This window comes from Acipenser ruthenus, chromosome 17 (assembly GCF_902713425.1).
Source record: "Acipenser ruthenus chromosome 17, fAciRut3.2 maternal haplotype, whole genome shotgun sequence".
Classification (NCBI taxonomy): Eukaryota; Metazoa; Chordata; class Actinopteri; order Acipenseriformes; family Acipenseridae; genus Acipenser; species Acipenser ruthenus.
The window spans coordinates 31,623,901-31,647,684 of record NC_081205.1 but is presented as its reverse complement, the minus strand read 5'-3'; the positions used below and the strand labels follow the sequence as shown (position 1 = coordinate 31,647,684).

The window sequence follows — 23,784 nt, the reverse complement described above, 5'->3', positions numbered from 1 at the left end:
CACTGACAGCTTGAAAAGACTCAAACAGCGGGACAGGTATCCTGCCTAAATGCCAAGCGTTTTTACCAGCTTTGATGTTTCTTAAACCACGGTTGGCAGAATGCCTTGTTTTGCGTTTTGCATTTCAGTTAAGTGAGTTTTTTTAATATTTATTACCCATTTAAATAAGAAAATGGACCCGACAGTCTATATTGGGATTGCTTTTGATGTTCAGCCTGAATATACTAGCATAATTTTTAAACCTGAACACCTGGAATGTGTTTGTGTCACCCCTTAATTACAAACACAGTTTAAGCAAAGGAGATGCTGCTCAAACCATGCAGAAGGACCTCTGTAACCAGGTTACAAAAAGGCAATTGCACAAAATTACCTCTTCTTGTCATTCAGCGAAGCACTCGGTTTGTTTGTCAGGGGAGCAGAAAAGAAATGTATCTGATTCTCAGAAGTGTAATTTATTAGATGCAGTTGTTTCTGTTTTTTTTTTTTTTCCCTATGCCCAGCTAATTACACTGCAGGTGAAGAAGTGCAAGTAATCTCTGGCTACTGCACACTTTAATGTGCTCCTCATACCTGCTTTATATCCCTCCTGTTCTTTATTACATATTACTCTGCATCACAAAACTGCTGCTGCTGTCCTGCTGCAGGAGAAAAAATAGGAGCTTGGCTGTCGGTCAGACCTGGAATCAAAAGACCAGCTATATAGAAATACCACACTTTGATTGTAGTGATTGGAGTACACCGAGAAGTGGGGGGGGTGGACCCTCGTGCTTCTGCAGAAAATCACCTTTCCTGCTTTTTCCTGGAGCGCTGTCAAGTGAGTGTCCTGTTCACTCCATGATTGAATACTGGAGTATATTTTGGGTTGCTGCTATTTTTAACTGTTTGCCTTTTTATTTTATTTTATTTTTTTATTGGTCTGCAGTAAATCATGGTGCACAACACGTTTATCAAACCCAGCGTATGGGGACACATTAGTCAGCTGTATTTCAGTAGTTTATTACAGGACTTTGACTCGTTTGCAATTCTGATTTTTTTCTTTCTAACCTACTGCCACATGCCAGGGGACCAATTCTCTAATAATCTGAGAACATTAAGAGCTCCGAGAATGACGCCAGGCCACTTGCACCTACCTGGCTGATAAGAAAATGACAGGTCTTAATGACTTACCAGTCCCATAAAAACTAAAGAGCGTATGTAATGCCTTCGAGGAGAAATAATCCCTATCACCACTACACAGACTTCATTAGGTACCGGGAAGCACCGCTCGTGGAGTTTAGCCGTCTGTGTTGCTCTGGTCATTAGTGAGGCAGTGAAAATTGAAAGACAGACTCCTGCGGAGAGATCTTAAAACATGGGCTATTTTTTTTATTTTTTAGTAAATATGAGAAAAGAATTTGCAATTTAATAAGCAGAGTAAATTTGGGGTGACATTTATTTGTATTTAGTACATCATCAATGATGATTGGACTTTGCTTTTTGTATGCATTATAACTGGTTGCAATGCGCTACCATCAGAAGCTATTGACAGACCAATGCTGCCCTCTGCTGTTCTTGTAGGTTGTAGCAGGAAGTGTGTGGTGTATTGCATGAAACAAGATGATGTGCTTTCACCTCCAGCTTTCATAATATTATGAATGGTCACAGTTGCATAGACATTAATTAACCCTCCTATTTATTTGTGAGCGGGCCATTTTGTGATGCTCTATAAGATGGGTATCACTGGCAATGTTGGATTATACCAATATTATTATTATTATTATTTTTTTTTGTAGTGTGTTCAATCTCCCCTGGAGCTGAAGTTAAAAGCTCCCTGTTCTGTTTGCTTTGTTTCTAACAGGTTGGTGGAGGAGTTCATGCTTCTTGCGAACATGGCCACTGCCCATCAGATCTACCGGTCTTTCCCGGACCAGGCACTGCTGCGGTGCCACCCGCCACCCCAGACCAAGATGGTGGACGACCTGCTGGAGTTCTGTGACCAGATGGGCCTGAAGCTGGACTTCAGCTCTGCAGGAGCTCTCAATGTAGGTATCAGAACCAGGCCCTGTAATGTACTGCGGGGGGGGGGGGGGGTGTAACTGTGGGTACAGAAGCCAGACTAGCTGATACAGTGGAGAGATAGTGCTGTCTTCCCAGCTGCAGGTGTGAGAGTGAGGACTGAGTTCAGGACCAGTGCCGAGTCAAATAAGAGTTCACAAATACAGTGCAGGTGATGTGCCCAACGCAAGTTTTGTGGGAGATTAGTGTTCTGCCTTTGGATCCCAACTTGGTACTGGGTGTCGGTAAGATATGAATTAAGTTCCTATTTCAAAGGGTCAAAGGGTAAGATCTGTTTTTAATTGAATACACAAAGTTTAATAATGTAAGTTTTAATGAGCCAGTTAAAACTGTACTCTGTGTATATGCCAGAGATGCTTCAGGATTCCATAGCACCTAACAAAACAGTCCAGCAAAAAATGTATTGGTTAAAATGGATTACTTGCATTAAAAATACATTTTTATATATATATATATTACTGTGTGTGTGTGTGTGTGAATTGCTGTGTGTTTTGATGTTTGCGTCGCCTCAGATTTGTATTCTCTGAACCCTTGACCAAGAGATAGATAGATAGATAGATAGATAGATAGATAGGTAGGTAGGTAGATAGATAGATAGATAGATAGATAGATAGATAGATAGATAGATAGATAGATAGATAGATATAATGTTTTTAAATGCTCTAATGACAGTGTTTTAATATGAATGACTCTTTCTTTTGCTCTCCTAACAGAGAAGCTTGAATGACGAGTTGGGCGTGGATGAATACAGCAGTGCCAGAAAGGAGGTCCTGACTCACATGTGCTCTCGCCCAATGCAGGTTGGGAGCCGCTTGTCTGTTTTCTCTGTTTTTCTCTCTCTGTTACTGTTTTAGTTTTAGTTGTGGTGTAGATTTTGTATTGGGGAGCAATACAGGACAAGTTTTTTAAGCCTTCAGATTGCTGATTTCAGTGTCGGTCCCATATTAATTGCACTGTGATGATTAATTGTCTCATTTACTCCATGTAATGGCCCGTTCGTTCACAATTTGCTGGCGGACTCGCAGGCAAATAAAACCAATGAGCTGGTTAACAGCAAAACAAGAAGCTATGGGGCGGCTTCCTTAACTCTTTCCAACTGCAGTAAACTGGCTGGCTCACTTATTCACATGGCTACCTTGTGAAACACAATGCATTCCAATATTGATTCCTTTACAAACCATTCCATCAAAGGTACCCTGTTTGAAACTGGAATCGCTTATTATGGCTCAGTCGGCACTGTTGTCATGTTAGCTGTGGTACAGCATGCTGTACTTTAATACCTAAATTCTCAGCACAATCGTAATCTCTCTGCAAGAGTATAGACATTGTTGAAGAATGTGCTAGGTACAGTGCAGCTGCCACATGATGTCATCCTCATTGTCACAACTTCTACTCTTGCCTATGAGACTTTGTAACCACCCTGATGAAGGGGACAGGAACAGCAGAAAAGCTTTTTGATTCAGGCTTTGCATTCCACATCCGCCCCTAGTGCCAGTGGAAGCCATCGCTTCGGAGTTTAGCTGGTGTTTGGGTTAATGAGGAAAGCTGTTTAATTCCAGATGGCTGTGTATTTCTGTACTGGGGTCCTGAAGGCAGAGGCCCTGTTCCGACACTACGCTCTGAACGTTCCCTTCTACACCCACTTCACCTCCCCGATCAGGCGCTACGCTGACATCATTGTGCACAGACTGCTGGCTGCCTCGCTGGGTAGGTGCCCTCGGATCATGTGATCAACCCCCAGGTTTACATCCTCGCGCAGTCATCACCACAGAATAAAAATAAAACTTCACCTTTGAGACTGTCAGTACGTTGTTGACATGTACTAGAGCTTTATATTTGTGACCTTTTTATTTTTTATAACAATTTAAAAAATCTCTATGAAGTCAACCTCTTACCTGCTAGTGTGACTATTCTCACTGGTTAGCTGTGTGGATACAGAGTGTGACTACAGAAATATGCACTACTCATAAACCACCTGTAGAGGACAGCACTCAACTGTAACTCCTTCATTTTTAATGGAGAGGGAGGTTTGGCTTCTATTTCATTCAGTGTCACCAAAACGTCTGCGCTCTTTAAAAACGCAAGTGATATGAACAGTCTGAATAGTTTTATTTTTATTTTTTTTCTTTTGAAATTATTATACATTGAAACTTTAATCTCTATTTTACCAGTTGAGGTGGTTTATTCTGTTTTGTTTCTTCAGTTACAGTATGTAATCAATTTTTATTACTATTAAATGCGATTTAACTGACGTGTGGTTCATTCATAAAGGCATTAACATTTCATCCCTTGTGGCAGGCTGTGGGCCCCGGGTGAGCTTGTGTCAGAGTGACGTGCAGAAGCAGGCGTCCCATTGCAACGACAAGAAGATGGCCTCCAAGCGAGTGCAGGAGCTGAGCGCGGACCTCTTCTTCGCTGTCCTCGTCAAGGTATCCACTCTGATTGCATTCTCAGTACTGCACTGTTAAAACTTCCAGCACCGTCTTGCAGTCTTTTCTGCTGCCTAGGTAATAACAATCCCCTGGTCATTTGCACTTATTTATGTTTTCTTTATTTTTATTTAAATAAAAGCAACAGCGTTTAGCTTCAGTGTACAGAATTACTGTGTTGTGACAATGCTGGTTAAGTAGTTTCTCCTTAAAGGCAGTAACTGTATGATGTAAAACTTCGGTCTTCGATGTTCATAGGAGTCTGGCCCCCTGGAGTCTGAAGCCATGGTGATGGGAGTCCTGGACCAGTCCTTCGACGTGCTGGTGCTGAGATACGGCGTGCAGAAGCGCATTTACTGCAATGTGGGTATACGCCAGGAACGACGCTCAGGCTAAATCCTCATATGAGCAGATTTATAGGCACCACCCAACGTAGTGTAAATGTAAGGTCCCTGGATCATGTTAATCATCAATGTGTGCTTCATAGCAGGTTCTTGCAGCACTTTTGGTGGAACCGATTTCATTTTTAATGGTTGTCTGTTAAGAAAATTGTGCTTGGCTACTGGAATAGATTGTTGTGTTAAGGCATGCTACGGTAACAGTAAATCACCTGGATTTCATTCGACCCCAAGAGGAGAGAAAGGATCAGAAAAATAGAAACTTGGAAAATAAGATATCCTCTCCTTTTTTGTATTTTTTTTCAGGCTCTCCCACTCCGGGATTTCCATTTCCGTAAAGTGGGAAAGAAACCGGAGATGACGTTGATCTGGGCAGCGGAGTCTGAGACGGAGGCACCAGTACAGCAGGTGGGTGCTGAGAGCAGGGCAGCCCTGGTATTGCACTCCGATGCTGTAGAACAGGATGTGCCTTTCAACTAGAACGCATATGAGGAGGAAGAAAAGGGGCTGTGCTCGGTGGGGCATCAGTAGCCTGTCTGATCTTTTTATTTTATTTAGATTTTATCAGCTAATTAGCTGTTCTCTCATGCCTTTGACCTCTAAAAAACCTGGGTTCAGGGAAGAATAAACAAAATCTTGTTACTGTTGGTTCAAACGTTTGAACCCAGTCCAGTCAGTATTTGTTTTTTTTTTTTACAATTTATTTTGACATAAAGTATGCATGAAGATTACATGAATCCCAAAATAATAATTTTCCATTAATGGTAGTTGGAGATGAGATAAGTGAAGCTGTACAGTATATATGTATTCTTTTGCATAAAGCACACGGTTGTTGAGGATCAACTATTTAAAGGACGTGGCTCGAAATTATTTATTTCTTGGCAGACGCCCTTATCCGGGGCAACTTACAATTGTTACAAGCTATCACATTATTTTTAAATACAATTACATTATTTTTTTACACATTATTTTTACATACAATTACCAATTTATACAGTTGGGTTTTTACTGGAGCAATATAGGTAAAGTACCTTGCTCAAGGGTACAGCAGCAGTGTTCACCACCAGGGATTGAACCCACGACCCTCCGATCAAGTCCAGAGCCCTAACCACTACTCTACACTGCTGAAATACACCCATGTAGGGAGTAACTGGCTTTTCATAACTCAGAGTGCAGCTGTGACCTCGGAGGGATGATAAATCCTTTGTTTCTGCTTTAATAAGCAGAAACAAAGGATTTAATAGTAATGTAATATAATAAAATCATTACACTGCAGAGTGGAAATGGTTCCTTGAAATCGTGGAGGTGGGGGTTGTGAGGTCCGATAGTACACGACCGGGAATGACGAACTTTGGTGCTTTTGTATTCAGTGTTGGAGATAAGAGCGAGAGAAAAGGTGCAAGAGACCAATGTACGATTTTTGCAATTAGTTACTTCTTAAAACATTACAGCCAATGCTATTGCAAGTTGAACCTCTGTTTTGTCAATGACACTGTTGCAATCTGCTTTCAAGTTACACAAGAGTGATAAACCAAATGACAACCGTAACGTACCAAGCTGTTTATTAAACGCGAAAAACACAAAACCAAAAAAAAGAAGACTGAGTCCAGTATTTTTGTAATCATTAATCTTGCTTCATGTTTACACACACCAGCAAGGTGGAGCTCAATAGTGGGACAGCCCGGAGCATTCAAAGTTATGGTTTGGAATAGTACTCTTCTGGAGCTGTCCCTGTTTCTACTCATTCTGTATTTCCCGTTTCCTGTTTGTCTAGGAGCTCTCGATTTTCACGCTGGTGGATGTGGTGTTGAAGGCTGAAGGCCCCATGAAATACAGCGCCATTCTGAAACGACCGTGTGAGATGATGTCATGAAATCCAGAGAAGGAAAATACCACGGCCTCCCCTGAATGGAGTGTCCAAAAGCTGCGTGAAAAAGAAAAAACAATTATAGAAATAGAAAAAGGTCAAAAATGGGATGATGCACTCATTTTGTTTTAAATAATTGTTTTTAAAGTGTTAAGTTTGTTTTGGTGCAACGCACCTGCACAGTACCTTTTTTTTTTTTTTTAAATATATATGTTCTTAAGTGACATTTTTAACAGCATCATCCACAGTGAGGAGAAGTGAAACAAAAACAAGTGTTTACAGGTCAATGTAACCTTTTATTCACTGAAGACAACTCCCAAACCCTTACACTGCAGGACACACAGTACCAGCTCTGAAATGATACGAGTTCTGTGCTGGCTAGGCTAACATTGTGTTAATCCCTATTGTATGATTTGTAGTTACATTTTTAAATGATGCAATTAAATTTGGGGTGCTGCTTTGTTTTTATTTAATACGTTTTTAATCTTCTAGACAACGGTCCTTAGTTTTGCACCATGAACAGTTTGTGTTTTCCCTTTGGCACTGGAACAGTGTAATCGTTTGTACGTCTCCAGCTTTGCCTGATGTAGTAAGAATGTGTTTCGTCTGTCACCAGTCTGGGGGGGGTGGGTATAAGCTCTCACCCTTTGTTTCGTGTTTTATGTATGTTCTTGAATTCCAGGTGTATGCACTATTGAGATACGACTTTAAAGAACAATTGGGTATTGTGTTGTGTTTTTTTGTTGCACTCCTGTGAGTGAAATTACATCTGAACCAAATTAAGATAATAACCACTAAGCCACCTAACTAATGTCTCTTTGGGGTTCAAGAACAGCTGCTGTATTTGAATAGCACGTCTGTTAAGAGAGCTGCAGTGGAAATGGAAGTCCAAGGGCACTCCAAAGTCAAAAGCCTTTAATATAGGACGCAAATGCTTTTTTTTTTTTTTTTTTTTTTTTTTAATAATTCTGGGTGTGATATTCCCTTCAGCAATTTGATTTAATTGTAATTGCTAAGTGCAGAAAAACCTTAAGTCTTTTTAAATGTCTTTTGAGATTTTAAATGTTGTGCTAGAGGAATGAGCTCATTAAAATGGCATTTTGACATTTCATGTCAGGTTACTTTTTTTTTTTAATAATTTAAACATTTAAATAAGAAACTTTTTTCTGAGACGGTTGCATTTAATTATTTAATGAAAACATTGTGACAAGTGGCAAAGCAATGTTTTCACCAAGAAAAATGCATTAAAATAAATATACATGCATGTGTTACTCCTTATTCAGCACAGCTTGTCTGACTGTATGAAATGCCGATTTTAAGAATGCTAAACATCAGCTGTAACGATTGGAAAGAATGGGCAGTTTTTGGACAACAGTAGATCTTGCAAGCCACAACATAGCTATGCCAAGTTTAAGCTTCTGGTTACCTCTGCGTGTGAAGCTATTAGGGTTTTCCAGCTTTTCTGCTTTTGCAACCTGCATTGCACGACCAAAACTTGAAATCCGGATCCCACTGTAACCACTGTAACCACTGCCACGCCATGAGGCTGAGTGCAGGACACGCAAAAGCTCAGTTGCCTTTGTTTACAGTTAGCTGCTTATTATACCCTGACTCTCAGCCTACTGATCTTTTTCAGTGCTTCTCAACGTTGTGTACAAAGAGGGTCCTAAAGGCATGGCTCTTGACCACTGTGTTGTCAAGGTCACTTCTAATAATTGTGTTAAATGAGTGCTATCCAATGGTTTAAAATGTATATACTTAAATCTGAGGTCTATTAACATTATTACTGTCCCTTTATTGTGCGCGAAAATCTTTTGAATTCTTTTGTGTTCTGTTATTCAGGATATGCAGATATTTCAAATAAATCACTAGAAAACCTGCTGCATTCTGGTACCTGTGCTGTTGGTCACATGGTCTGTGACTGCAGCAAGGTCATTGGAGAGAATCTGAACAACAAATGAAGCAATTGGAAACCAGGATGCCGGATGCATTATCTGCATAACTCAGGCAAAAAAAAAAAAACCTGAAGATTTTCAAATGACAAAAAGTGGGATCCGTGATGATATTGCTGGGACTTTCAAAAGGGAAGAACATGGATTTGGCTTGGCTAGCACTACTTGTAATCAGATAATGTCCAACTTGCTTTCTGGTGAAAACTGTGTGTATATGTACTCAAAACATGAGATATTTATTGTATGTTGTTATTAGAACATTAATAGACATTAAACCAAAAAAGTGAAAAAAACTGCAGTGGTGCTTGTGATAAGGCATTATGTGATATTGTAAGCTGATGTGATTGTAAATGTAATGTACATTTCTGTTACCAGGCAAGTTACTGTTTATCAGCTGCTCAATATCATCCAATAAACAACTTGGAAATGCTGCTCTGAATTCTTGCGATGCTTTTGTTATTTCATGCTGCAGTGATTTCCTCGGTACCCTGTGCTATAAGTGCAATACTTTGCCCTCCGAGACCGTTTGAAACCGCACTAATTAATGCAGTCTGGGAAACCAAGGGTATAAGGAGAGCCCTCTTTCAAAGTCTTATATTACCCATGGTGACTCTTTAGGGGCCAGTTTAGTTAAAGTTATAAAAATGTAGGCAGGCATTGTTGTATTTATTTGGTCATTTGTTCTATTGTCTGTAATAACAGTTAGTCCAGTTCAACAGATTTCGCTTCCTGTTGCAAATTGATATGTAGCATATACAAAACCGTTTGAAGTATGATACACAGTTAAAAAGTGAAGGACCAAGCAATTACACAATCGCCACTTTATTGCCAGCAGTTAAAATAAACATAGTAGATAGGGTACACAAGATTGCAACAATCATATAAACAGATCAGTCTCTAGTTAGTAGTCTAGTACAGGACGAAGGTTATATTACAGAGTGTCCAAGGATCCCTGCTGCCAACTCCTGCTGATCTCTGTTCCTTGATTTCAGGAACTCCCTGAACCAGCAAACCGCCCTCCTTATAGCACTTCATTAGGGTTGATCAGCCATTCCTGTTCTTATCTCTGTGCCTGGCATATGGCTTATCTGCGAGTTTGCATAGAACAAACACCCTTTCTTCAGATAAGCACATCTCTCAGCACACTGACACCTGTCCAAAGAGAATTATGCAAGTGAAACCGGTTACAAAACTGAAAATTAGAAATGTGCAAAAATTAAGCTTATTCCTACAGTGTATGAAAGTAAAGAAGTTTCAGTTTCTCATGCTAAAATAAATCCCTGTATTGCAGAGGCCCTCTAATTATATGTAGAGACTGTTTGGCCCTGGCACGTTTTCTGTCTCTCATGATTGCAGTCATGATGGCACATTCGACGAAGCTGGTCATTTTTAGGTATAAGGGTTTGTAACGGGGAGACCTGTACTGACTCTTCTGATGTGTTCGAAGTGCTGCAGGAAGAGTGCAGCAGCCCGTCAATATCCGCCTGTCAGTCATGGCAGTGACACGGAGAGGTGGGAGAGTGGGTGTGCGGGCTTTCCTTCTCTCTGAATGGCTGAGAGGCGGGTCTTTGGGGGAATTGCTAGCCCTATAAAATATCATTCTGCTGTTCCCTCAGGTCTGCCCCTTTGAGAGGAAAAAGACGTGCGGACGCACTGGTCCCGATCCTGAACACGGTCAGGGAGGAAAACCCCGATAGAAATAAATAGAGAAAAGGAAGAGAACAGGGTTAGCGGGGAAACCGTGGGCAGACCCCATCAGTATTTGTTTTAGCAGTCTGAGGGAGCGGCGAGGGTAGGACGGAGACCCGGACCGTGCGGGTAGCGACGGTCGGGGTGAAGCTGCCGAGTGCAACACCTTTTATTTGTAGTTTTTGATTACTGTGTTTTATTTTCCTTGTTCTTTTCTCCTTTTGCTTATTTTTGGTTTGAGCACCTGCGAGTGCGCCTATACCTTAGAACGGTACCACCCCTGGTACCTCTGTGTCTCTGTCTATCAAGACATTGGTGATAGGCAGACCAGACAACAGCGCCCTCTGCGGGCCAAAACGTGGAACTGCCCCACTAAATAAAACTGGGCACCTGTGCGGTGCTGTCAAAATCATCTGTGTCTCCCGTGTGTCAGTGAATTACCCACCACCCTTCCACAGGGTTATGCAGTTATTTGCATCTTCTTTGTCTTTATATTTATTGCCGCTGTGCACTTTGTAACTCTTGAGTCCGCAGGTAAAAAGCTGCTTGCCTGGGATAACCTAAAATAAAACCTGCAGAGCTGAAGCTGCTCAGTGTTGTGTACAGACCAATAGAGGACCAGAATGACAATCTTACTGCTGGTGCTTGCTGGGATCAGCTGCAGTAACTCCAGGTATTATTATTATTATTATTATTATTATTATTAGCATTGTTATCATTGTCATTTGTTTTCAATGTGAGCTGTAACACTTTTCTACTCTAAACCTGACCTTCATTTCTTATTTAGTACGTCTATGATTACGCCATGTGAAATAATAATGTTAATTATCAGGGGGTTTTTCTTCCACTTTGGATGTGGTATAATCAGTGTAGTGTATATTTATTCTAAAGCATGCATGTGCTAAAGTGAAATGCACTAACATGGTATCAGTGTGAAGTAACTTCAGACATGTTGGAATTAAACACCGGGACTCTGTTTGCAGACCTACGCAATCACAAGGAGGCTCAACTACAGTACACAGGTTCTTCTTGGATTGTGTGACACCCCCCCCCCCCCCCCCCCTTATCAATTACATTTCACTGCCATGAGTATTCCACTTAGCACTGTGCAACACAAGATTACAAATACATTATGTCCTCTCTGTTGAAAGCCCTTCTTAATAATTGGTTACAAAATGACACAGAGCCTTCTCATTGGCTCATTCTGCCTATTGGCTGTTGACGGTTTTAACTCATTAAGTGCCATTGTCCTAATATGAGGACAGGCTACTTTGTAATTTGCCTGTTTTTTTAATTTTTTCTAACTAAATTGTTATGATAACTTACTCTCATTTTGTTAATCGCAAATGTTAAGTCGAAATGTAATCTATCCAATGACCAGCTTGTGTTCTGATGTTTTTCAAAGAGAAATGTAGTTGGTACTTAACAAAGATCGGCAAAAATATAAACAAGAGAAATCCACCAAATATCTTTTTTTATTTATTTATTTTTTTAATGGCTACATTGAAGAGCCATAGACCTTCAGTGTAATACATTGCTCCTGTTTAATGTGCATTAGTCTTGTTTGTCTCGTTCATCTTTCTTAGTACTGTACTTGTTTGTACTGCACATCTACTCGGAGTGTTGTTTCAATAGCCCTTTCCCTGCATTCACAGCTTCATCTCCAGAGCTCTAGTCAGTCCTGCAAGGTTCAGATCAGCTCAATGATTCTCCCTGTGTGGGACTGTGTCTCTGCAAGAGGATTTCCACTGCTCATGTCATTAGGATCTTGTTGCGACATGAATCTTGAAGTTATTTATAATTCTGTGACAAGTACCGACAGCAGTGCTGTACTGTATATACGGTGGCTGGAAGAGGTAAGAATGTCTGCTACAACACTGTCGCTAGGGTGTAGGCCACAACGGCTTCCTTATTCAATGTGACAAAGGCGTCCACATCCTCGGTTATTGCTGTTCTACAGACCCTGCAGGTTTTGTGTGTGCAGTGCCCACTGTGACTGAATCTGCCCTTAACAGGGAGATGCAGCTTCTATCACGAGACAGGGAATTCATGTGCATAATACATTAATCAGTCATGTATGCAAAAAAAATTGAAAGTGCTACATTTTGTATTTAATATTCTGAAAAATCTACTCAAAACAATTTTTTTAATCCACTCTCCAATCTGTCTTTACCATACTTGGAAGACCATAACTGACAACATGCCTCTATGTTCATCCCCCAGGTGCTGATCCATTAGCCTTATCTGTCCATCCGTCCAGTGGTTTAGGTCGGCCAGGGTGTCCTCGGCTCACCGCGCACCAGCAACCCCTGCAGTCTGGCCAGGTGCCTGCGGGCTTGCCTGTAAGCTGCCCAGAGCTGCGTTGTCCTCCGACGCTTATTGTGACAGTGCTCGGTAACACTACATTATAGATCATTCTCATTAAGAATCTGAAGAGTTTGAGACAGGAATCCCCTCCTCTTTGCACCCAGTGAGTCAGGAGACTGCTTACCTACATGCGCAGATGATTAGGCTTCCTGTGTGTGCCTGGAGTTTCTGTATTTACTGCAGGTCTAGCACCCAAGCAAGCCGAGGACAACGTGCCCTTTACCAGCATCCGGTATGCCAACAGACCTGGACATGCCCTTGAGAACGAAACATGACAGAATACAGTAAGTCTAACAGTGGAACACGTCACCTGTCACAGTTTAATGTCCATTTCTGTAGCACCTTCTGATTAACTTGTTATGACTCTAAATGAATGCCTTACCTTAACCTTTGATACCACCTAAACAAATTCAGAGTCATGTTTGCTTCTTCAAGGCACAGTGCCTTTCAACCATTAAACCTGTGCTAATCATGCAGAATTAGCATTTTTCTGAGATTTTATAATACACTTTATGATTTCTTGGCAGAAAACAGTCCTGCCTGCCCCTAGTCTCTTAATCTAATTTTCAGATACAGTGTCGTTTACAAATCAGAAAGGGTTGTTAGTCATTCTCCATGGTAACAAACCACAGGTTTGAGTGTCCCACCAAAACCTTTTGCAAACGTTGCGTTTCCTTTTAATTGCAATGCTATCAAATGTTATTTACCCTTTCTTTTTTTCCTTTCTTTCTTTCTCCCTCCCTCACCCTCTCCGCAGTGGATGTGGAGTACAGGCAGCAGGCGGTGGTCCCTGTGAGCTCTGACTCTCACGGTGGTGAAGACGTGGCTGTATTCGCCAGAGGCCCCATGGCTCACCTGTTCCGTGGCGTGAAGGAGCAGAACTACATCGCCCATGTGATGGTGTACGCGGACTGCATCGAGCCCTACACTGAGTGCCCGAAGGAACCCAACTCGGGGGGGCGGGGGGGGGGAGGGGGAGACTCATGAAATTAGTTGTAGACTTAAGTTGATGAGAAGTAATTATCCTCCGCTGTGCAAATTAAAACAGTGTGCTGCTTTTTATGTGAAAAATGAGGAAAAGCAAGTCAACAAAGTTACAAAAAATATTTCCGATATAGTCATAAGTGAAATGGAATAAATCCCCTGGGCCGCAGCCAGATGATAAACAGGTGGCATGTGGCCCACAGGCTGTGTGTCCCTGATCTACAGTTAAGTGTTTTATAGCTAGTCTTATGCAAATTCTAAGATTCTGTCCTTTAATCTTCTGGGTCCAAAGGTATGAATCATAACGTGTTATTTAAGCAGCACAAGGGCAGCGTGTCTCAGGATCAGTCACATTGACACAGACCATGGACCCCTGGCACTGCTCAGTGTATATTGGATTACTGCTTTGTCTTTCTATTACTCTCTCCCGTGGAGTAATCCCTGGTAAGTAAACCATGATTTTTTAAAAAAAAATGTATTCATTAATTTATTTGCCATTCTCCCTTCTCAGGTTTCTAAAGCTGTGGCTTTGATTTAGGGGGTTGTGTTTTTTTGTGAGTTCCCTCCCTTCCCTAGAGAGACCTCACGCTCATTTAAAAAGCTACTGTATCTGCTTCAATCAGCAACTAGCCGATTCTCAGGTCAGATCACATCTTAAGGACATTTTCCTATATATATATATATATATATATATATATATATATATATATATATATATATATATATTATAAATCATACAATAACAAAATTACCAACATAGGACAAACAGTTGGGCTATTAAAAAATACATACGGACAAATATTATTTGATCTCTAACTTATTATTAAAAAAAGAAAAAAAAAAAGTGTCTGATAATCCTTAGTTGTTTCGAAGCCATTCTGAAGAGCACAGAGGCTATAGATATATGGGGTGCCATGTGTAAAAAAATAAAATAAAAAATTAATATTTAATTTTTACATTTTTCCATATTTAATTTAAATCTTGTATTTTTTCCCCAGATTTATAAATGTGAAAATATATTTTTTTTTTAATGTGTACATTCAGATGTAATTTATAAATCTTAAAATATGTAGCAACATTTAAATGCTAAATATTTTAAAAAATAAATATATATTTTGTTATTAAATATTTATTTTGAGAGTCAAGATTTAGCTGTTCGCAAATAAATCTGGATTTTGTGAACTTAAATATTTAACTAAATCTTAAATCTCTAAAAAGATTTAACTTTTAGGTAAATATTTAAATAAATCTTAAATCTCTAAAAATATATTTAACATTTAGCTAAATATTTAAATAAATCTTAAATCTCTTAATAAGTTTTAACATTTAGTTAAATATTTAACTGGCCTGCTAAATCTGGATTTTGTATGCAAATGAGCTCTTCCTGCTTTGTGCTTTCACGCAATTTGATTGGCTGAAACGTTATAGATTTTTTTAGAGATTTAGCTGGCCAGTTAAATATTTAGCTAAATGTTAAATCTAGTTAAGAGATCTAAGATTTAGTTAAATATTTTGCTACATGTTAAATCTTGTTACCTAACTGAAAGGTCCAATCAATAGAAAGTTCTAACTCTGAGTTTTATTTTTCTGTGGGTGTGTGAATTAAGCGAGCCATTCTGAGCAGTCACTAACAGCATGCTCACTTCAGGTCCGTTCCCCCGGAGCAGCGCTGCAGAGCGGATTTCATCTGTGATCTGAGTGAACAGAACAATTTACGCTCTGAGCCGTGTTATTAATGATCAGCTGGTTTTGTGTGTCTCACTTCGATTTCTGTTTGCTTTCTGAAGCGGAGGAAGAAAAACCCGCTTTCTGGAATGCTAAAGCTAAACAGTCTCTGGACGTGGCCATGGCCCTGAAACAGAAACATTATCGAGCCAAGAACCTCATCCTCTTCCTGGGCGATGGTGAGTACATGCTAGGGAACCACAGCTCTCCAGGAGCTTCATTTAACAGGGGAGGGGAGAGAGAGGGACAGAGGGAGGGGCAGAGCACACTCAGGTGTATGTGATCTTCCAGCGGATATTATCTAAATCTTGAGGGCAAACAAAACAGGGCAACCCCTGCTAAAGTAAGCTGTACCCTCCTGCAATAAAAGAACCGACGCCTCATTCAAACCTCCCAATTGCTATCGCGCATGTGGTAATTAGCCCGTATTTTTAACATTGTGTAGAAGACAATAGAATTAGATACCTTTTGTAACGCTTTCCATATTTAGATTGAAAGAGTTACAAAGGTATCTAATTAAAAATGCTACGCATCCCTAGAATGTATCAAAGCTAGTGGTGTTGTTGGATCTTGTTTATAGTGGTGTATCAGACAGGAGGGTTAGCGTGGTGCCATGTGTTCTCATTCTCAAGTGCCTCTGTTAATACAGCAGGGGTTAGAGCGATCTCTGGAGTGATGATACATTGTATATACCTGGTTAAAGAATACGGCGTGTGTGTCACTGCAGGTAAGCTGTGTTATTTCACTCCTCTGCTCCGTGATGTTTCCTCTCTCCAGGAATGGGGATACCCACGCTGACAGCAGCCCGAATCTTCAAGGGGCAGCTGAACAATCAGCTGGGGGCGGAGACTGTCCTCGCCATGGATACCTTCCCGTACCTGGCGCTTTCCAAGGTGAGGAAACCACGGGACCCACCGCTACATTTCTAACCGAGATGGAAAACGCGCTGGGAAGAGATTATGAATTATACACACAGAGAACGACCAGTGTCTTACTAATGATTGCTTTTCAAACAGGAAGGTGGTGTCACGCCTCCATTCCAAACCCCTTTTCACTCACTTCAGCAGTCTCCACCTCTCCTCTGGATGTGTATGACAGTAGTATACAGAGGTAGCGGAAGAGCTTAGCAAACCGCTGTTCTGTGACAGCAAAGATAAAGCACGGTATTGTAAAAGTGGGCCAGGGGAAGAAACTGTCATACAAATGAGGTACAGTACACACCAACAACATTCATCTGGGGGGAAGCAGGGGAAACTACAGCTAAATGACAGCTGACATTTATTGCTTTCACTTAGTAAAGTCAACCAAACTGATCCTAAACCCTCTTCTAAGTGAGTTTCATCAATAACAAAAAACGATTTATATATATATATATATATATATATATATATATATATATATATATATATATATATATATATATATATATATATAAAGTATATATTTGTATTCATCATGTTTCGTTTCTGACGTCATGTTCATCTTGTGAATAATTATATTTCCACCTTTTTAAGAATGTAAACAAGCTTTTCCCCCACTTACCACAAAAAAAAAAAAAACATGTTTGTCATATATTTGGCACACGATGTGTTTCTCTTCTTGCAGACCTACAATGTGGATTACCAGGTTCCTGACAGTGCAGGGACAGCCACAGCCTACCTGTGTGGCGTGAAGGGGAATTACGGGACCGTGGGTCTGAGTGCAGCGGCCAGGCGGTATCACTGCAATACCACCAAAGGGAATGAGGTCGTGTCAATTCTGCACAGAGCCAAGCAGGCTGGTGTGTACTGGGTTAGCACGCAGCAGTGTGCAGCTCACCAGCAAACAGTGCGGGTGTAACACCAGTCATTTGCAAAACATCCTCAGGGCAATTTAGCGGTTTTATGCATTCTTTATAAAAAATGAAGTATGTGGCAAAAAATATATTTTCCTGTTTTCTTTTATGTATTTGGAAAGCAACACAAGATTGTCTTGAGAAACTTAACTAGAAAAGTTCAGCAAAGTGCTTTCGGTTTCCAGCTGCCACAAAGACTCCAGCCGTCTAATTTACAAGGTGGCCCTGTATTTTTACTTGTCTTTTAATTAACTCCTGTTTTATGAAAGAGGTAAAGCCCCTGTTCATTTTACAAAACTAAAACCAAACTACTACTGTAAGTTATGTATTTCAAATTCTCTTCAGCCATCTAGATGGGTTTTGCATCTCATTTTGTAACATTTGACATTATTTATTTTTCCTCTTAAAAAAAAAAAAAAATGCAGTTCATTTAAGAATGGCGGAAATGCTTTTAAAATAATGCCCTCTGTGTGCAGACTGCTCTCTCTCGGTACACAGGGAGTCTGCAGTGCTTTTTTTGTGTACCAGCATTCCTCTGGGGGGGAATTGCGTGCTTAAAGGAACAAAGGATACGCTGAATGTCCTTTCCTACAGTTCTTATGCTCTTGTGTCCTGCAGGTAAATCCGTGGGTTTTGTCACCACTACCAGGGTACAGCACGCCTCCCCCTCTGCTACCTATGCTCACATCGCCAACAGGGACTGGTACAGCGATGCTGCCATGACTCCCGAAGCTCTCAAAGAAGGGTGCACTGATATCTCAGCCCAGCTCATCAGCAACACAGACATAAATGTAAGGAGACCCGCTGTACTGCAGAAGTGGCTTGTGGGGTCACACCTGGATAAAGCATTCATTGCAGAGTGCTTCCACACAGCCGTGTGGGTGTTCGCTGACAGTATTTGTCATAACGATGTAATTACACATGTGCAATTACAGTGTTAGCAATGCACATACAGTGTTACCAGTATATATATTTTTTCAGTTTAATGTAGCTACCACCACTGACATTGTGCTCTACACTCGGCTGAATTATAAGTGTAGCTGCAGCCCGCAGGTTCCAATGGGGGCGTGGCTTATCGTACAGAAGTAGGCGTGGCCGGGCTTCGCTCCCTTGGTGATATTGCCAATCCTGTTGCAGGTGATCCTTGGAGGAGGCAGGAAGTACATGACCCCCAATGGCACCAAGGACCCTGAGTACCCAACGTACCCGGCCCAAGCGGGCGTCCGATTGGACAAGAGGAACCTCATTGACGAGTGGCTCAGCAAAAGAAAGGTACAGGAGCCATTGCTTGTACATGAATGAAAAGTTGTGCGCCATGGCATAGTACTATACTGCTGCATACACTGCAGAACTCCAGTATTATTTAGTAGGGGATGCAGAAATAGGACTAAGAAAGAAACCACAGTTAATATGCAGACACAAGACGTAAAATAACAACTTGAACTACAAACAAAAATCAGTACTTGGTTATTTAGTATTTTAGTATTTTTGCTTGAACTATAAATAATATATATAGTAGGGATCTCAGTTAACGCAGGCAGGCGCATCACACAGGATGAGGCAATCCACACACAGGTGGAGGGCGGGAGCGAACCCGGGACCTCTCGCACTAAAGCATAGCGCAGATACTGCTCTACAAAAGAGCCAGCCCCTTTGTACGCGGTATTGGTGCTATGCTGTGTGTGGTGGATTGCCTCGCCCTCTGTGATGCGCCTGTCTGTGTTAACCAAGATCGCTACAATATATATATATATATATATATATATATGATTTGTATTATTGTTTAGGGAGCAAAATATGTCTGGAATAAGGATGCATTGGATTCTGTTGATGTCAAAAAGACAGACTACTTGATGGGTAAGCATTTAAAAAAAATAACTTCGATAATGTTTTATTGGTTCTTAAAAATGCTCAACATTCATACATAGGCTACATCCATCCATCCATCCATCCATACATACAGACATACATTAACACAACAGTGTTCTCACTCTTCTCTGGTAAGGGCTGTTTGAGCCAGGAGACATGCAGTACGAGCTGAACAGAAATAAGACTTTGGAACCCTCTATCATTGAGATGACAGAAAAGGCCATCGCGATCCTCAGCAGGAACCCCAAGGGATTCTTCCTCTTCGTGGAAGATGAGTATTCTTACATTGTTACATACACTCTCTTAGCCAGTGCCATTGTTTACATGAATACAGACGATAAAAAAACCCTAGATTTGGAATAGCAGCAGAGAACGAGTAGAATCAGAGCAGTTAGCTATACCGGAGCATCGTGGTACCATGGTGACGAACAGTAAGCAAGCCAACTCTGGTTGTGTTGCTACAGTAAATATAAGTGTCAGTTTGCAAGCTGGGGGTTCATATGAGCATATGAAGGTGAAATGTATCACATAGGCCAACTGATATTTACTTCACTATGAATTCAATGAGCAAACATAATTCTATTTGAATAACTACTGACATTAACAGCATGCCCATTTGTTCTTTTGAATTTCAAGGGGGAGAATCGACCACGGCCACCACGATGGCAAGGCCAAGAAGGCATTGATGGAGGCGGTGATGTTTGACCGCACCATAGAGAGGGTCTCAGAGCTGACCGATGAAAAGGACACCCTCAGTGTGGTCACCGCTGACCACTCCCACGTCTTCTCTTTCGGAGGCTACACCAAGCGCGGCAGCTCCATCTTCGGTAAGCAGACACTAGTAACAGATTGTTGATGCGGTAATTAGAACTATAACGTGCATTCAGTGCAATTATTGGTATGAGAGAAATATCATAAAACAGATATTTTAGTTAATCTGAAATAAAACCTGACTATAGTCGTGCACAATATTGCAACTTGTACTGGTGCAATAGTCAGCAAAGCAAGTGCTCCAATCAGTATTCATCTGGTCTCCAAGCACAACAAGAATGACATTCATTTTGCCATGATTTAAGGAAAACTTTTGTTAACTATGCATCTTTTCATTTGATTTTATTGGCCAGATTCCAGGAGCATTAGACATTAACCTAGGGGTCTATACTGACCTGACTCATATGTAATAGCTGATGCTGAGTGACATTAAGATAAGCAGAGTCGTCACTGGTTTCTTTCTTTCAGGACTGGCACCTAAAATTGCAGATGACAAAAAACCTTACACCTCCATACTGTATGGAAACGGGCCGGGGTTTGCTATTGAAAATGGAAGCCGTCCAGTTGTGAATGCTACCACTGCAGGTAAGAAAGTAAAACATTCTTCTCCTTAGATCATGTGAGAAGTTTCTACAAACTTCTGTGATCCACAGCAACAACTGCTCAGAAATTCACTGGCTCATTTTGTTCTGCGCTCTGCAGCAGTGTCTAGCACCACCTAGTGTCCAATCTGAGAAATAGACATTCTTACTGTTTGCAAGCAATACTGAAGTAGAATCCCCGACTGGCCACCTTTACGTAATACATAACTAGATCCCAGCCGGACATATTCTCAGAGTGTTACTTCAATCTTTAATTATCTTGTTTATGAAAAGGTGAAAAATCCACCTTTATATTACAAAATGAATAAAAACGCTTAATGGCTGGTTTCATAGACCTTGATTAACACTAATTCTGGACTCCCTTACCTAAGGTTACATTAGGTAGTCCAAGATTAGTGGTGATCAGGCTCTGTGAAACCAACTATACAATTGCAGATGAAGCCTGGTGTGCTATACAGAATATGCCTTGTTGTTGATCTGCTCTGTGTGTCATTCTTTTCTTCAGATGATAAAGACTACCTGCAGCAAGCTGCAGTGCCCCTGGACTCAGAGACCCACGGTGGTGAAGATGTGGCTATCCTTGCCAAGGGCCCCATGGCTCACCTGTTCCACGGGGTTCAGGAGCAGAACTACATTGCCCACGTGATGGCGTACGCAGGCTGCATAGAGCCCTACACCGACTGCCCCCTGGAGACCCCGCCTGGAGACTCTGCCACGACCCTAGCCAGCTTCTTCACCCTGCCTCTGGTGCTGCTGTCAGCCACGCTCACCATCTGAAGCACAAGGCAGCAACCAGCACTCGCTTCACATCTTTAAAAAGAAAAAGATGACTATTTCTTCATTTTAAATAGTTTTATTACAAATGGCAGACATGCAAGCACAAACACGTTGTGTGTCGGACGTTTAGACAAATTAAAATGAAGAAATATATATATTTTTTAAAGATGTGACTTAAGTGCTGGGAACTGAGATTAATGTGTTCTCTGGAGTTGAGAAAGCACTTTGATTCATACATTTTTTAAAGCAATAAAGTGATGCAGAAGGTTGACCTGTTGAAAAGAGTTGAAAGAAACACAATCTGCTGCTGTTTTAAAACAGGAAAGAATAAACAGCTAAACATTTGCTGGTTCTTTTTAAAAAGCTTTCCAAGTAAATTACACCAGAGTACTGTATAACACAAGTTTAAAAAACAATGTAACCTTAAGTAAGTTTACTAAAACTGAACAAATGTGCTTTTTACCAGATTCCACTAAAGACCACTTCAGCAGTCTTGACATGCATAGATTTGTATGCCTTAAAAGAGCACTGTTGTGGAGGTAATGGGCCATAAGTTGGCCAGCACTGAGTTACACTGTTCAATTGGTTTGAATGCATGCATCCCAGCCCAGTTATTTATTTCCTATGAATTTGCACACGTTGCTATAATAAACTTAATACAATTATAGTTATGCCAGCTACATAAAAATGTGTTCTACGCTGCTGTGCCTTCTGTTCTGTTTGCATTCCAGTACTGTATAAATGTAATGCTTTGGTTCTATTTGCATTCCAGTGCTGTATAAATGGGATGTTTTGGTTCTATTTGCATTCCAGTGCTGTATAAATGGAATGCTTTGGTTCTATTTGCATTCCAGTGCTGTATAAATGGAATGCTTTTGTTCTATTTGCATTCCGGTGCTGTATAAATGGGATGCTTTGGTTCTATTTGCATTCCAGTGCTGTATAAATGGGATGCTTTGGTTCTATTTGCATTCCAGTGCTGTATAAATGGGATGCTTTGGTTCTATTTGCATTCCAGTGCTGTATAAATGGAATGCTGGCCACAGCAAACGTGCATGTGTCTGTGTGTTTGTAAACCTGTCCTGCTGCAGCCTCCTGTTCCTATGGTAATGCATGGATGACAAGAGTATGAAGAAGATTCGTGTGTGCTTGAGAGTGATGGCGTTACTACCAAACTTCCAGTGCAATGAGTTCAGCCACCAGCAAGACATTAACATCTATTATCTACATTTTCCTAATATATTTAAGTGGGGAAGGATAGTAGCATTGCACAATGGATCACCTTGGCACAACACTAATATGCTTCCTCAGCTCACTTCTCTTAATCAGCCTTGAGAGTTTTAACTGGGAGCTGATGCAGTATGAGGTGGGGGGTGGGGCTGGCCTTTTTTGTATTAGTTTTGGATTTCAAAGATTATAATATCCTTTGTATGAGGCTCCAGCAGCAAGGACGTACATTACATATATTTAAGTTCAGACTGCAGTTACAGTACAGATAGATATGGAAAACTGTAGGCCACTCTACTGTCTGTACCAACCAATAAGGTACAGTGATATGTATGTGGATTCTACTCTGTTTTATTTTAATTCCTTAGGCTGTAACACAAAAGAGAAGAATGTGTACCGTAAGAGCTGCGACTATGTAAAAAAAAAAATAAAAAAAAAACATCCCAATTGTAGAAAGCCCGACGCACGCACATGATTCAAATAATATCAATTAAAAGAAAAATTAAAAACATTTACGTAATATACGAATAACAAAAGCAGACATTTTCCAGTACTTTAACCTGACAGTTTCAAATTGCAACGTTTACTTCTACAGCTGGTCTGCTACATACAGGAGGCTGTGTGGTCCAGTGGTTAAAGAAAAGGGCTTATAATCACGCGGTCCCCGGTTCAAATCCCACCTCAGCCACTGACTCATTGTGTGACCCTGAGCAAGTCACTTAACCTCCTTGTGCTCCGTCTTTCAGGTGAGACGTAGTTGTAAGTGACTCTGCAGCTGACGCATAATTCACACATCCTAGTTTCTATAAGTCGCCTTGGATAAAGGCGTCTGCTAAATAAACAAATAAACAGAGCAGGGAGACTGAATACAGCGTTCATTCCAACCTGTGACCTTTGGAACAAGTTTACTGGCATAAAGGAAACAGCTGCTGGTAGACCCTACACATGGCTTTATTTATACTCAATACAAATAACGATCACACAGATATATGGCGGTCAAGGACATATCTTATAGTACAGCCCCTACATGATTTAAAAGTCTGTAGGTTTTCCCATACCTTGTTATTGAGTTTAAAACAATCACTGTGTTCCTTTGCATGTATCACCAAAGTGCAAGTGAAGGTTTAGTTCCCGACAAGACTTCTTGTTAAGTCATTTTAAAGCATACTTTGTGAGCACATGATATAATAGATTCGGTTTGCCACTACTAATATGGCTAGCCGTTCGGCTCTGGCGTT

At 40.8% G+C, this 23,784-nt stretch overlaps 2 protein-coding genes and 1 long non-coding RNA gene across 5 annotated transcripts in view; all 3 read left to right on the top strand.

The window, feature by feature from the left end:
• Positions 1–9,132, top strand: part of LOC117423618 (DIS3-like exonuclease 2) — an 84,139-nt gene extending 75,007 nt beyond the window's left edge. For all 3 annotated transcript variants that reach the window (XM_034039677.3, XM_058990399.1, XM_058990400.1), the window contains exons 15-21: positions 1,838–2,021; positions 2,769–2,855; positions 3,615–3,762; positions 4,354–4,484; positions 4,743–4,847; positions 5,189–5,290; positions 6,657–9,132. In XM_034039677.3, the coding sequence (XP_033895568.2) occupies positions 1,838–2,021; positions 2,769–2,855; positions 3,615–3,762; positions 4,354–4,484; positions 4,743–4,847; positions 5,189–5,290; positions 6,657–6,755 (856 nt within the window). In that variant the 3' untranslated portion in view covers positions 6,756–9,132. The remainder of the gene's footprint in view (positions 1–1,837; positions 2,022–2,768; positions 2,856–3,614; positions 3,763–4,353; positions 4,485–4,742; positions 4,848–5,188; positions 5,291–6,656) is intronic.
• A 2,700-nt stretch (positions 9,133–11,832) lies between these two features.
• LOC131697905 (uncharacterized) lies at positions 11,833–13,699 on the top strand. Its single transcript, XR_009307531.1, has 3 exons — positions 11,833–12,246; positions 12,614–13,041; positions 13,515–13,699. It is a non-coding gene; the product is annotated as an uncharacterized LOC131697905 (long non-coding RNA).
• Positions 13,700–13,763: 64 nt separating this feature from the next.
• On the top strand, positions 13,764–22,007 carry LOC117423594 (intestinal-type alkaline phosphatase-like). The gene is made up of 11 exons (XM_058990398.1): positions 13,764–14,185; positions 15,529–15,645; positions 16,244–16,359; positions 17,072–17,246; positions 17,919–18,091; positions 18,438–18,572; positions 19,088–19,157; positions 19,306–19,440; positions 19,805–19,996; positions 20,409–20,525; positions 21,048–22,007. Exons 1-11 carry the CDS (start codon positions 14,107–14,109, stop codon positions 21,317–21,319), a joined length of 1,581 nt encoding a protein of 526 aa, XP_058846381.1. The 5' UTR covers positions 13,764–14,106; the 3' UTR covers positions 21,320–22,007.
• Positions 22,008–23,784: the final 1,777 nt, after the last annotated feature.